The sequence below is a fragment of the Nicotiana attenuata genome, chromosome 3 (genome assembly GCF_001879085.1).
Source record: "Nicotiana attenuata strain UT chromosome 3, NIATTr2, whole genome shotgun sequence".
Taxonomy (NCBI): Eukaryota; Viridiplantae; Streptophyta; class Magnoliopsida; order Solanales; family Solanaceae; genus Nicotiana; species Nicotiana attenuata.
In genome coordinates, this window is record NC_031991.1 from 37,218,297 (window position 1) to 37,233,180 (window position 14,884).

General features: G+C 34.7%; 1 protein-coding gene across 1 annotated transcript; it reads left to right on the forward strand.

Annotated features, from left to right (window-relative positions):
- Window positions 315-7,975, forward strand: LOC109223539 (eukaryotic translation initiation factor 4B2). The gene is made up of 3 exons (XM_019387904.1): window positions 315-1,657; window positions 5,296-5,982; window positions 7,502-7,975. The coding sequence occupies exons 1-3, from the start codon at window positions 471-473 to the stop codon at window positions 7,524-7,526; spliced, it is 1,899 nt and encodes a 632-aa protein (XP_019243449.1). The 5' UTR covers window positions 315-470; the 3' UTR covers window positions 7,527-7,975.

Genomic DNA, 14,884 nt, shown 5'->3' on the forward strand with positions numbered 1-14,884 from the left:
AAAAACTAATTGCTTTGACCTTTAAGCTAAATTCTAGGGTAAAAAAATAAATTTCGGATAATATATAGTTTTACTTTTTGTGAAACCATCTTTTAATAGTTTATTTTTTCGAAAAATACTTGATGTGATGTTTTAAAAATCGAACAGACTAAATGAACTCAGACCCCAGAAGTGGGATCATGGGCATGTTGTTATACTTTTATGAAAATAAAGTCATCTACTTTTAATTATTTTTTTTTTCAAATAACATTTCCTTAAAAAGAAGTTACTAATCAATTCATAATGTCGGTGCTCCGGATATGTCAACAGGAGCCCCATTCTGCTCCAATGAACACCTGACCTGTACATACACCCATCTATCTCTACCCATTTAATATAAGGAATAGAGTTCTCTTTTATATCTCCGTTTTTGAAAATAAAGGGAAAGTACGTCTCATTTTTAGAAATCATTCAATTTGCTCTCTTCGAAAATGTCGAAATCTCCATGGGGAAATATCGGCGCTTGGGCCGCCGAAGCCGAACGTGCCGAAGCCGAGGAAAAGGAACAGGCCGCCGCCGAAGCTGCCGCGGCAGCGGCTAGGCCTACCGGCGCCGGGAAGGACTCGCAGAGTTTCCCTAGCCTTAAGGAAGCGGCGAGCACAAAGCAGAAGAAGAAAACAAAGATGAGCTTGCAAGAGTTCACGATGCAAAGCACCTACACCACTCCCACCGGGTATGGGTCGGGATCCACTACCCGATTAACTCCCGACGAGATGCTCCGCCTTCCTACCGGCCCAAAGGAACGATCTGCTGAAGAAATGCAATATGGTGGCCGTCTCGGTGGTGGGTTTTCTAGTTATGGTGGGTCCCGCAGTATGGGCCCACCACGCCGAGATCGAGAGGGAGCCGATGGTGAGGGTTCGTGGGGTGGTGGTGGTAATAGAAGGTCATATGGTGGATTTGATGATGATCGAAGAGGCCCACCTTCCAGGGCTTCAGATTTTGACCAACCATCTAGAGCTGATGAGGTTGATAATTGGGCTTCAATGAAAAAACCATTACCCCCTCCATCACTTGATTCCGGTCCAGCCCGTACTAATCGGTACGGTTCTCTCGGAACCGGAGGTGGTGGAATTTCTAGGGCTGATGGTGATGACAATTGGGGCGCTTCGAAAAAGCCAATTGTCTCGGCCACACCACCACCACAAGGGAGATCTTGGCTCCCAGATTCGAGAGGACCTGAACCAGAGCGTTGGACTCGTGAGGTGGCAACAAATCATGAAAGGCAGAGATTGGTTCTGGATCCGCCCAAGATGGAATTGGGAAGTGAGAATGTGAATGAGACTGTGGTCAAAGTGAATAAGCCGAATCCATTTGGGGCGGCGAGGCCACGAGAGGAGGTGCTGGCGGAGAAGGGTTTGGATTGGAAAAAGCTGGATATGGAAATTGAGGTTAAGAAGGGAAGTAGGCCAACTAGCTCACAATCAAGTAGGCCTGGGAGTTCACATTCAGCTCGGTCTGAAGGCCCAGCGGCATTACAGGGAGGAGTGATGGAAGTTAAACCTAAGCCAAAGGTGAATCCTTTCGGAGATGCAAAGCCAAGGGAAGTTTTGCTTGAGGAGAAAGGTTTAGATTGGAAAAAGATTGATTTGGAGTTGGAGCATCGACGGGTTGACAGGTTTGGGTTCTTTACCTATTATTTAACACTTCTGAAATTGCTGAAATTAATGCAGTTGTAGTTTTGTTTTTATACTTACTAAATTGGTAATCTAAAATGGGCTTTGCTTAATGTGGGGTTTGGTATATCTATACTGTGCAGTTAAGTTTACTATTATTATAGATGGTAACTACAACAGTGGTCATATTGGTATGTTTTGTATGTTTCTCAAAGCTCTTAGAATGAAGCCAGCTTCAGAGTGAAGCATGCATAGAAATAAATGTTGACTTACTACTGGATAATATGATACTTAATGGTTTGCCTAATTTCAATAAGTTAGACCAGTATAATCTCGTTACTACAGGGGATGTGTTTATCTTGTTGATCGAATCACCTGCTCTGAACCGTTGGCCCCATGCAATTAGTTCAAAAAAGTTTCTATTTTTTTTTTACAATTAACATGAAATTTAAGGTGTTTTCTTTTCCTGAGGAAAGAGAAAGTGCTCAGGGAGAAACCTCCACATTTTGGTTAGTTATGAGTAGGTTCAAAAGTTCTCCTATTTCCATGACAGCTAAAAAACAGTCGATGTTATACATTATTAATGAGATATTGAGGTTCCTTCCGAGCTGTCAAAAACTTCTTGGCAACTGCTCCGAAAGTCTCCATTCAGTCTGTTCCATTCTTCTAACCTAGTGCCACTATCACACCATCTGCCCTTCTTTTAGGCTTCTAGCTGAGAAAACATCCTCTTAGCATTTCTTGGTGTTTCTCTCCATCTCACCCTCTTTACTTAGTAAAGGCACAATCAAATTTCTTCCCTCCCTACTGCAATCCCAGGACCGAACAATTTTAGGCCTGACCATCACCATCCTATGACAGATCTGCAAATGGTGAAACCATTTACATGAAAGACAATTCTTTTTTTGCCTGACTTCTTGTGTAAAGAATCTAACTCAGCTGCTGTTAAGAAAAATGAACTATTTAACCTTCAAACCAGTTTTTGCTAATTAGTGGCAATAATAACCTTATTTAAAAAAACTGGCAATAAATAATTGAACTTTTGAACCAGAACTTGATTTGGAAAATAAGTGGATAACCGGTAAGGGAAACTCGAAACCCTTGATACCTCCCTTGTTGTCTTGCTTGCTTTTGGATAAGAAAGGGTTTATTTGAAATAGTTGCTTCCAGTAGCTACTTCCAGGAACTTAAAATTTTGAAGGGGAAATTTCACAATAATTGAGAGAAAGAAATGGTTTCATGTAGCCATCTACTCCCTTTGTTCCAATTTATGTGGCGGTGGTATTTGACTCGGCATGGAGTTTAAGGAAGAAAGAAAGTCTTTTGAAACTTTTGGTCTAAAACAAATCAAAATGACAAAATAAGAAGTTAAAAATTAAATTGTTTCTAAATAAGGAAGTATTACATTCTTTTTGGGACATACCAAAAAAGTGTATGATACATAAATTGGGACAGAAGGAGTAGTACTTTTAGTATCCATTTTACTTGGAGTTCCTCATATACTCGTTCTAAGTTAAAATTTAGACCTCTTTTCTGCAAAATCGAGTGACAACTGGTGCTCGCTAAGTTGGTGAGACGATAGATTAATACATATTAATAGTTCTATTACCAAAAAGATGTTATTTCTCTTATTGTTTTATATCATGTGTTTGTTTCCTTTTCGAGTGATATTTAGTGTTTCTTAAGTTGAAGATACATGATAGATTGATACGTATTAATACTTCTATATATCTTTTCTGTATCATGTGTTTTTCCCTTGGGTGATAACTAGTGTTCCTTAAGCTGAGAAAGATAATAGATTGATGCATATTAATACTTCTGTTTATCTTTTTGTTTTATATGACGCGATTGGCTTTCCCGATGTAGAAAGGCATTAAATGGTTTCTCCTTTATCAGTACGTTCCTACTATTGCTGGTTAGTCTTTTTTATTCAAAATAAGGGCGAGGCTTAGGTTTTGATTTATGTACAACCGACATGGTAATTCTCCCTCCCATTCGCTAAGCTTTACTCTCTTGTATTTCTTTGCGTAGTATCTCTCTTAGCATGGTAATTCGCTTGTACTTTTTGACACACCATAAATATGTCAGGACACACCATAAGTATGCCAGGAAAAATCCTATGCCATGCAAACTTAAGCTTATTTGTCGTCTACTTTGTTGTTTTCTTATCCAACAACAACATACCCAGTATATTCTAACAGTGTGGGGTCTGGGGAGGGAAATGTGTACACAAGACCGTACACATACCTTACCCCTACCTTGTGGAAGTAGAGAGGTTGTTTCCGATAGATTCTCGCCTCAAGAAAAGCAATACTCAGCTTGTTTTCTTATCCAAGAAAGAGAATTCCAGCCTGTTATTGGACTATTACTCCTTTACCTTTTTGAGCATTGACTATTACTCCTTTACCTGACCTTGTAGATTTCTCAATTGTAGCACATTTAACCCGCCTTTTTAAATGACTGGAAATATGTGGATGCGATAAGTTAAAGGCATCAAGTCCCATCCAAAATAAAAAAAAAAAAATTAAAGGCATCAAGTTCATGCTTTTTGGTATAAATATCCATCTATCTTATAAATACTTGATTGCATCTTTGTGTTCACCCTATTACCTTTTTCGGATTAGGTTAACTTTTTCTTCTCATGTCTCTTTTACCTCAAAGAAAAGGAAAGATTAAGACAAGAATTTTCAAGCAATTATGGCTAAATGTGAATCGTTATTTTGCGATGTTGTTAGAGAATGTTGTTGCTTATAGTGTAAGTTGAGGAATTGACGATTGGCGTGGTTAACTATTCCTTCAATTATTAGAGAGTACTCTTTCCGTCCTAATAACAATAAATCACTTCCCTTTTTGGCTGGCACAAAAAAGGTTAGACGATTTTTTAGCTAATGTATTTTTCTGACATTCCAATGTAATTTTTTTTATTTTCTGGAGAAATTGTCACATTTCTGGCTATCATCTAAAAATTTTATCTATCAAACTTCATATTTGAACAGTGTGCTCTTGATCACCGTGCTGCTAAATTCCTGGAATGGAGGGAGTATTATTTAGCATTCAGAAGAATAGTGGTTTCAGTGAGTGAGTGAAAATCAAGAAATAGATCAGCTTCATTCCTAAAAGGATTCTTACAAATTGTAGAAAATTAGTGAGAATAAGGGCTGAGATCTCCTTTGTAGATGCTATGGGTGCTCTGTTTATACCATTTACCTATCAGACACCCAAGAAAAAGAAGAAATCTTTTGATTGCGCTCATCCTATTAGCAGGAATCTGATGTGTTTGTACAGCCCCGATTAAAAAAAAGTGTTCTTACAGCTGTAACCTATTCATGTTTAAGTGGACATCTTTGCAGAATTTGTACTGTAAGATACCAGTGAAGATGATATTTACCATATTAAGGCATGCTCAAAATGCAGATGCCTCCATTGGTTATTTAGGCTTCTGAAGTTTTATCTAATCATGAATAAAATCATTCTTCTTTTTGGTAATTACCCTTCCCTGGACCCCGCGCATAGCGGGAGCTTAGTGCACCGGGCTGCCCTTTTTTTTTCTTTTTGGTAATTCCTTGAAAAATTGAAGGAAATGTTATGAAAAAAAGAAAGTTTAACCATCTAGCTCTTCCTGATTGCTTAAACATTTTAGGCCAGAGACAGAGGAGGAAAAGAATCTGAAGGAAGAAATAGAACAGCTTAGAAAGGAAGCTATGCAGAGCTCGTGTCATGACCAGACTAATTTACAGAATGTGATTAATCAGAAAGAGAGGGACTTGGAACTGCTGATCCGTGATTTGGATGACAAAGTTCGTTTTGGTCAGAAAAGGCCAGGCTCTGCGTCAGGCAGGGAAAAGAATCTGAAGGAAGAAATAGAACAGCTTAGAAAGGAAGCTATGCAGAGCTCGGGTCAGGACCAGACTAATTTACAGAATGTGATTAATCAGAAAGAGTGGGAATTGGAATTGCTGATCCGTGATTTGGATGACAAAGTTCGTTTCAGTCAGAAACCTATACAAAGGCCAGGTTCTGGGTCAGGCAGGGCTACTGGACTTTCTGAGAGGAGCCTTTCTCAGTCAGCATCTTATGAAGATCGTAGAGCTGGTGAACAGATGGACAGGCCTCGATCACGTGGTGGAGATGCGTGGGCAAGGCCAAATGACCCAATGGAGAGGCCTCGATCACGTGGTGGTGTTGACGCATGGGCAAGGCCAAATGAACAAGTGGAAAGGCCTCGATCACGGGGTGGTGGAGATGGATGGACAAGGCCACCAAGTGATGAGAGAAGATCATTCCAAGGAGGTAGAGGAGGTTTTTTTGGCAGCCGGGAGTCTGACAGGTAGAACTCTGGTTCTCTCTCTCTCTCTCTCTCTCTCTCTCCAGACATGTACACCCACACAGCCCAAGGTCCTTTTTCATTGCAACTATAAGTTTGCTTCTACTTACCTACTTATTCATATTTAACTTGTGCCTGATTTTTCTTGACTTGATCTCTCTTTCTGTCATCGGAAATCTGCCGTACATACCATTCCATGAACTTTTTCTTGGCCTCCGTGTTTTTGTTAAATTTTATTCTCTTTGGGTCTGTCAAGATGTAGGTATTGTGTAGGACTGTTTTAAGTATGGTGATGTCAAATGGAATATGGTACAGTCAAGTACTGTGGAGAAATATGTTATTAAAGAATAGATGGATCCAATAAAACCTGTTTGTTTGAAGATATTCCTGCTTTCTCTGATAATTTCTATTCTTAATGCATCTGTCATCACAATAATTCTCCAATCAGACAGTTGCTCTGGAGTTTCAAGATCTTATATGGAATTGTCTTGCTAATAATTTACTTGCAGGAATTATCATTCTCAAAAAAATAATTTACTTGCAGGAATTAGTTTTCTATGTTTTCTTTTTCTCTATATCAATTCATTTTATCTTATCTTGGAGTATCACTGAAGAGTATGAATGTCCACTTTCTGGTGTGCTAATGTTGGGGAGAAGGTATAGGATAAGTGTAACTTTTGAATGGGGGAGTGGGATCTTTATTCATAAATTTGCCATTGGAATTTGATGACCGAGCTAAACCCTTAAGTTAATCTACTTTATCAATGAGAATATGAGATTATGGCTCCTGTTTATTTTCACGCTGTGCTGTAAATTTTTTCTTATAATGTATCTTCTGGGTCTCTTAGTATTATTCTAACTATTGGAGAAAAGTTGTTGATTATGTGGATATATTTCCTCTGCGGCATAGTTTGTGACTTTGCTAAGAATTGAAAGTACAGTATATCAATTGATTGATAACCACAGTGAAGGTGTGGGACCCTAGGAGTATAGCTAGTGACAGCCCCTCTCCCATTCCCAAAGAAACTGTGAAACGAAAAGGAAAGTGCTTTCATACAGGTGAATTATTCTTTTTTACTGTTGGCAGCTTAACGTCTAAGATGTTGCTGAAAGAGGACAGAAGGATGAATAGTAAGTTGTGAACCTGCTGGAATACAGTACTCCATATTTTCTCCAACTTGAAACTTCTTTTTGAGAATTTTCTAGATGTAATGTTTTGTATGATACTATTATGTGAACTGCTAATGACTCCTGCGGGCAAGTATATTCCAGTTTTTTTACTGCCTGAGTCTCATCCATTTTAGTGTGTATTATTGTGAGTGAACTGGTAGTCCCACTAAGGGAAGAAATGATCTAGTGGACGTACTGCGATTTTACGATGCACTCTACTCGTCCTTTTTGGTTACTTATGCTAAATGTGGCAGACATATGTTATTCAAGGATTTATTTTTCATTGTTTGGTGCTTTATATTACTCAATATTTAGAAAGGTGTGTTATTAATATATTTGTGTAATTTGGCAGGACAAGATCCAGGGACAGATGGTGATCTTCAAGTACTGTGGATTCTTTGGCTTCTCTCGCCTGCTTTTTTGTCCTCTGACAAATTAGAACAGAATAATATATTTCAGACTTTCATCTTTTTGGCTTTTAGTTTTGCTGCAAGGATGAAGCTAGAATTATTGAGTGTTGATATGAGCATTTTTGCTGTGGTTAATTGTCTCGTCTCAAAGTTGTGTAGAAGTGTATTTTTCCTCCATTTCTCTTTGGAGGCAGGTTACCAGGGTACCTGTTTTGTTTATTGGTCCAAATGACTTCTGTAACGTGCATTTTGTGGTCATACTTTTTGTTTTTTTGTTTTTTGTTTTTAAAATCCTTTTTGTAGGGAGATACTTCTAAAAGCTATGCTTATTTCGTTAAAGAATGGTTCCCATGTATTCAAAGATATTTATGCCTGATGTTTTATGAGCCATTTAAGCATTCGAATTTAGGTACTAAGTTTGCTTCGTCTATAAGTTGGCCTGATGGTGTAACAGTCTCTATTTTGAATTCTCTGACAACTGTACTTTAGTTGTGCCATTGATGCATTACGGAATTGCGGTGTTTACTTGGTTGTAATTTTTTTTTTTTTTTAAAAAGGGAAGCGTTTGTAGCAAATTTTCTTGATTTTGATACAAAGATTGCATAGGTTTCGTGTGGGAGGGAGACATATTCGAGGTTGATGTATTTTAAACCTTCAGTTGGTCCTTGTACACTGTATGGCAATATCTTGTCTTGTAAAGCTAGCATATTGTGAGTTCTATCGGTTTACCCGTGAAGAGGATGTTTTTGTTCTGAGGAATTTTTACCTTCCTATAGCAAAGGTTAACACCTTATTTATTTTAAATAAATACTATTTAAAAGTATTATATTCTATAGATACCTTTTAAGGTTTATAGCAAAATATTTAATTTTGGTTACCTCCTAGCCCTAAGCCACTAAATACGCTATTCAATTATACTATTTTCTTTCTCTCTCTACTTTGATACATCCCATTCTCTTCCCCAACACGATGCTCAATCTCAAAAGGGTAAGAATTTCTTTCTCTCAGTGAGGCAGCGATGGATCATTTGCTATATACACGAATTTCTTTCTCTTTCAGTGAGGCAGCAATTGAGTCATTCTGCAGCGAAGGCAGCGATGGACCACCAAAAGGGCACGAATTTCTTTCTCTTTCAGTGAGGCAGCAATTGAGAAAGTTCTGCAGTGAATCGTTTACTGTTTGTGCTTGGACTTGGGTGGCCAATGGTGGCTGCTGCGACCGAGGCGTGGCAGTTGCGGCGATATCTACCGGTTTGCTCATCGTTGATTTAGAAGTAGAGAACCGGATTATTGAGAATGGACCAAGTAGTGTTAGTAATTTCTGCAACCGAAATTGAATCCAAAGGAGATGAAGCCTCCGATCGACGATGGCATGGGAACAGTGAGATTCAAGGTTTTTGCTCGACGGCGGATTCGCCGGAAATTAGGGTTTGTTCTTGAACAAAGATGGCGAAGTTTGGAGCTGAGCAACTTGATTTTCTGTTAATATATTTCAATGTTCTTTCGACGTATCACGCTGTATTTTCATGTATTTTATTGTATTCATTGTTTTTTTTTTCCGTTGTAATTCAATGTATCTCGCTATATTCCATGTATTTCATTGTATTCGTTGTCTTTTTTTTCCATTGTATTTCAATGTATCCTGCTGTATTCTATGTATTTTATTGTATTCACTGTCTCGCTATATGCCATGAATGTATTCATATGTTTTTTTTTAATTAATATAATTTATGTATTCAGATGTATTATATAATTTCTCTGAAGATTGCTATGTTTTTGGGGTATTTTTCGGTTGAGAATCTTTTTCATAACTGAAAATACAATTTTGTGTGTTATAATTGAGTTTGTTGAGTTATATTATGAGTCTATTATGTTAATTGATTCACTTTCCGTTTTAAAAATAGTGTAATCCCCTATTTCACGCCGTGAATACAGTCGAATACAATAATCTGTCCAGCTGTAATCCCATGTTTCACTCCACTAGTACCTATGAACGTGCGTTGCACGTTAACAATATCACGTGATGGTTTAAACATTTATTTACACAAAGGAACAACAAAATTTAAGTAATGGGAACGTTTTTATGTATAATAATACAATAATCATCTAAATGCCGAAAAATATTATTACATTAGCATAATACGTGAAATTCAAAATGAAAGGATATCATGAGAACCTACACAAAATGATCAATTTAGTCATGTTAGTTAGATAACTATGTATTATAATTTAAAAGTATTTAATGTGATGGTATCTTACCGAACATTCTTTGTAGACGATATTTTTTTAGGCATGTTTCCTTCTAATGCTTTGGTTGCTCTGTCATAACCACAACTCTTGATGTCAATATTGATACCCCTCTTAAAATACAACATATAGTTGTCCGTGCAAGAAAGCTTATAGCGATAAATATAATCTAATATTTAGGATGTTTGTCCTTGTGCTTTATTTATTGTAATTGCAAAACATAAACATGTTGTAAATTATTTTCACACAGATTTAAAACGAAATCTTTAGTTTTTGAAGACAAAAGATAAATTCAGGGATAAAAATATACTTAGAAGCAGATTGTCCAGTATCATAACTTTTGTATGATATTATTGTCAAAACTTTTATATACTATTAGTGTGCTATTACATAAGCTATTCGGCGGGTCTAAAATTTCAGTAGCATGACGGGCATATTTTTCTGCAAAATCAACCTATATACAATGTAATATCAATTTAAATCGGTCTGTTATATATACGATGACATTAACATGCGTAAGAAATAATAAACTTGACAACAAACTTATATGGTAGAAGGCCGTTTGATATATAGTATTTAAGTATTCTTTTTAGTAGTATATTGGTATCATATTCTGCTGAGTCAAAATCTGAAAAATATTTTATTTTTACCATAAGATTTGCTATTAACCTTTTATTTAGTTGATCAACATATTCATCTATTAGCTAAGATAGCTTTTTAATTTCTATCATGCAATTTAAAAACAACGTTTTAATCTAATGATGGAAATGTTACCCTTATTAAATGCACTACTATTAGCATTGAGGTTAATAACCAAGTGTTTTGGAAGAATAAAATTATATTTTATTGGATGCTCTTCTTCGTTTATGACACGAAGAAAGAAGTCACTGAATACTGGATCTGTTCTTACTTTATATTTCTTATCAGTTGAATATTTTTCATTGTAGACCATAAGTATAATTTTGGCAAGTTAACTTTACAGTCTCTGCTTTTGTCGATTTTTGAACTACTGGTAGTACTTGATAGAAATCACCTCCTAAACCATTAATTTTTTACCAAACAGTTAATTAATATCCAATATATCTCTAGAACTCCAGACGATTGTTTTGATCGTTTGACACTTAGCCATAAATGCTTCACCCCATCTTATCAATTTTGCTTTACTTATTAGCACTATTACGCTGCTTTGATATATTTGTGAAGGTTATTTCAGTTGTTTGAAGAGGTATATCAAATCTAAAGTGATTGACCTCATAATAAAATTATTGCTCGTAGGCGACTTGTTATTATTGCTAACATTATCGTGCCTCTTGATCTGACATTTGCAAGTAATGCATGACATAAAATACTATTTCGATTCGCCCGGAGGCATCTACAAAAGATGATCCCGCTATACCAGAGTCGACTCTTTATAATATAGTCTTGAAAATTTGTTCTTGTTCAGGATTTAGGTTTGATTGTGCTTCCTCAGACACTTGTATGGCATTTTGAATCTTAATACTATATTAACCTTTTTGGTACTTTGTGTTCTAATTTTCTTTTTTGTCTCTAATGCTCTTTTTATGGAATAAATTTATGTACCCTAAGAGGTAGTTTGGTAAAATGGTAGCATATCCCACCTTCTATATGGGATAGCTAATCTCACCACTTTGGTGTAAAAATTATCCCAATATTATCTATTAACCCAAACCAAACATGGGATGAAGCTAATTCCAAACTTTATCCTGGGTTATTATCCTTATCACATGTACCAAAGGACCCCTAAATTTTGTTTTAACTTGAAAAATAATTTTACTCATATGATGATAGAAAATAATTGGATTGGATTCTCTTGCTAAGTAATTTATTGAAAGATTTAATTATTTGGTCTTAAATAAAAAATAATTTATTTAATGTTGATTCAGATCTTAATATTAGTTCATCTCTTGATTTGAATATTTAATCTTAATTATAATTTTATCCACCATAAATTTTATTTTCAGAAGAGTAAAAAGATCGATCTTACATTTTACTTTTAGATCTTTACGTTTGCAGAATCATTAGTAGTATTGACCTTATCAACCATATTTCTTTCTCTTTCTGACATATTTATATTCTTAAATATTTTCTTAGTTGTTATTTAATAATCAGGTATATTTTTCAATATTACACGATAAAATTGATAATTTTTTAATTTGATTAGGAAAATAATTCAAATATAATATAAATATATATTATCGTGGGGATATTTTTTTCTCAATTTCAATGCTTTATGCATTCCATTTAACGTTACTTTTATTTTTTCTTGGTATTGGACATTATAGAGTGATTCTTATGGAATTGATTTTATTAAACCGTCTTACATATTTTTAATATGAATTTAATAAATAAAATTTTATTAATGTTAAAATCTTAAATATTAAAAAATTTAACATAGAATGTATTGTAGTCCAAAAAAATAGGTTATTACATCTGTGTCCTTTTCCTATGAGTTCTCCTGTTTAATATTTTTGAGCTATTTTGGTTTATCAATATTGCATTCATATTTTTATAATAATATAGGCTATCCCTTTTAAATGAATTTGAACAATATAATAAATTCTCAAATTAAATTAGTAATAGCACATTATAATACGTTTTTAAATTATATTAATAATATGAATTTTTAAAAAGTATATCCTAAAAGTAATAGGATTACATGACTAAAAATATCTTTATCCCGAAAATGATTATACTAAAAGAAAATCTAACTTGTTCCTAAAGGTATCAATTTTACATGCTAACATGTAGTATTATATGTCTATGCTGAAAGTAATTATACTAAATTAGTAGACAAAAATAGCCCTAATTACATCAAGCTTTCTATTAAATCAATAGGTTATATTAGTAAAAAAAATATTGAGATAAATATGGAGTTTTAAATAATTACATACTCTAAATATGGTCTTCTTCATTGTTGAAACCAAATTGTAAACATCATCCAAAAAAAATAAATGGGTCCGATCTTAATTGCAGCACTCCATTCAAAAAAGAAGACAAAGATATTCTATATGATGTTGAATCACAATAATGTCATAACTAATGTGAAATATATAAACAACGAGCAGAAGTAAGCAAATTAATTAGATACATACAAACAAATTCCTAACGTATAGTATATGTCCTAAAACTAATAAGATTATAAGGCTAATATTTAGAATTTCAGTTATGTCCTTTTACTATGAGTATTATGCTTAATATTACAAGGTTATTTTTGTAAACCGACATTGTATTCATGCTTTTATAATAATATAGATAGATAGATGAATATGGTCGAATATACTCGAATACAATAACTGATTAGCTGGACTTCCCTAATTCACGCCTATTTTTGCTACTGTATTCATGAATACAATAGCTTAAATACATGAAATACATCTTATAACCACAGAAAAGGTATCTATAATCCGTAATATAGCAAATGATATCTATAAATGTCTAATTATTACTAAAAGATAATGTTTTATGAAAACTTCCTTTTTCTTTTAATCCTTAGTCACATGGGGTGCTTCAAAATGGGAGATAAAATCAAGAATACTTGCGACATCATATTCGAATAGCTAGTGGGCCTAAGCTATTTCATTGCATGGAAAAGATTTTATCTTAAGGTAGTTGTGAGTTGATACGGAAGGCACGTGTGGAAATTACATAAGGAAAACTTTGGTATCTTTTCGGACGGGAAAAGGACAAATATACCCCACTATTAAAACTTAATTACAAGCCATATCCCTAAAACCTCTGATTACCATTGGTACCCCCAATTCTTTCCACCCGATACCCGTTTTTCTCCCAACACAATATACGCGCGATTTTCTGCGTATTTCTCGTTGCCTATGGAGTATATAAAATGCAAACTCAAATAAAACCTAAGAATTTTTTACTGTCTTCACTTTTGTTGGTGAGCAGAGGAATTTGGGAGAAAATTTGGGGAAAATTGAAGCTCTGACAAATTTGGGAGAATTTTTTGGATTCAAAGATGAAATATAACAATGGTTGAAATACGTACGTTGCTTTCCTACTGTCTGCGCTTTTGTTGGTGAGCAGACGAATTTGGGAGAAAAATTGGGGAAAATTGACACTCTGAAAAATTCGGATTAATTTTTTTTTTTTTATTCAAAGCTGAAATATAACAATGGTCGAAATACCTACGTTGCTACATCCTAGTAGGTGTTGGTCTGATGATAATCTATTTAGAGATTTTGAAGTTGAAGCAATGTTATTCAAATTGAATTGGAATTTTGATAATTTTCAGTTCGAGATTACAAAGTATCTTCATAAAGAGTATATGACTACAGTTGATATCAAGTATAATGTTAAAGACGGTTATCCACCATTAACAGTAAATAGTGATATGACTTTGAAGATGTATATCAAGTTGAAAGAGACAAATTCGGATGTGACAACTTTTCCCCAGTGTATTACATTCAAGGAGAATAATGCATATGCGAGCTGGTCGACTATAAGATCAGTTGCAATGCCAAGGCTATGAATACAAAGCATGATCGTGAAAATAGCATCGCACCATGAAGATGAAGCCGTTGATATGTTAACAACACGAAAATCTGAGAGTCATAAGAATATGGAAGTCAATGATATGAATATAATTACAAATGCTTTACACAAAAAGGTTAAAGTGGGCCAGTTATTAAAAGATAAGGAGACCATACGTAATGTGATGAAGTACTACGCAATCAAGAACAATTTCCAATTCAAAGTTCAAAAATCATGTTCGAGAAGGTGTGTATGAGATTAGGATTTGAATAAGTTTACCAACACTTGATTATGTCACCAAAAAATACTAGCTAATGATGTAATCTGCTTTGCCTGGTGTAGTTTTCTTTGTCTTAGTTTAAACAAGTTAGGTTTACTATTTATTTTTAACTTTCAGAGTTGTGATAGTATACCATATTTTAATTGGCATATGTTATAAACATCTATATAATAGCAGGTACTTCATTGGTTGTGTATATCAGAATTGTTCATGGGATTTTAAAGCATCAAGGCTAAACAAGTCTCATGTTTTCAAAGTTAGAAGCTTCAACAAACTTCACACATGCCCAA

Bases quoted from the DNA above. Each gene is read 5' to 3' on its own strand.
- LOC109223539 (XM_019387904.1), top strand. From the start codon at position 471: ATGTCGAAATCTCCATGGGGAAATATCGGCGCTTGGGCCGCCGAAGCC. The intron at 1,658-5,295 runs GTTTGGGTTCTT...TAAACATTTTAG, and splicing joins GAGCATCGACGGGTTGACAG to GCCAGAGACAGAGGAGGAAA. The intron at 5,983-7,501 runs GTAGAACTCTGG...GTAATTTGGCAG, and splicing joins GGCAGCCGGGAGTCTGACAG to GACAAGATCCAGGGACAGAT.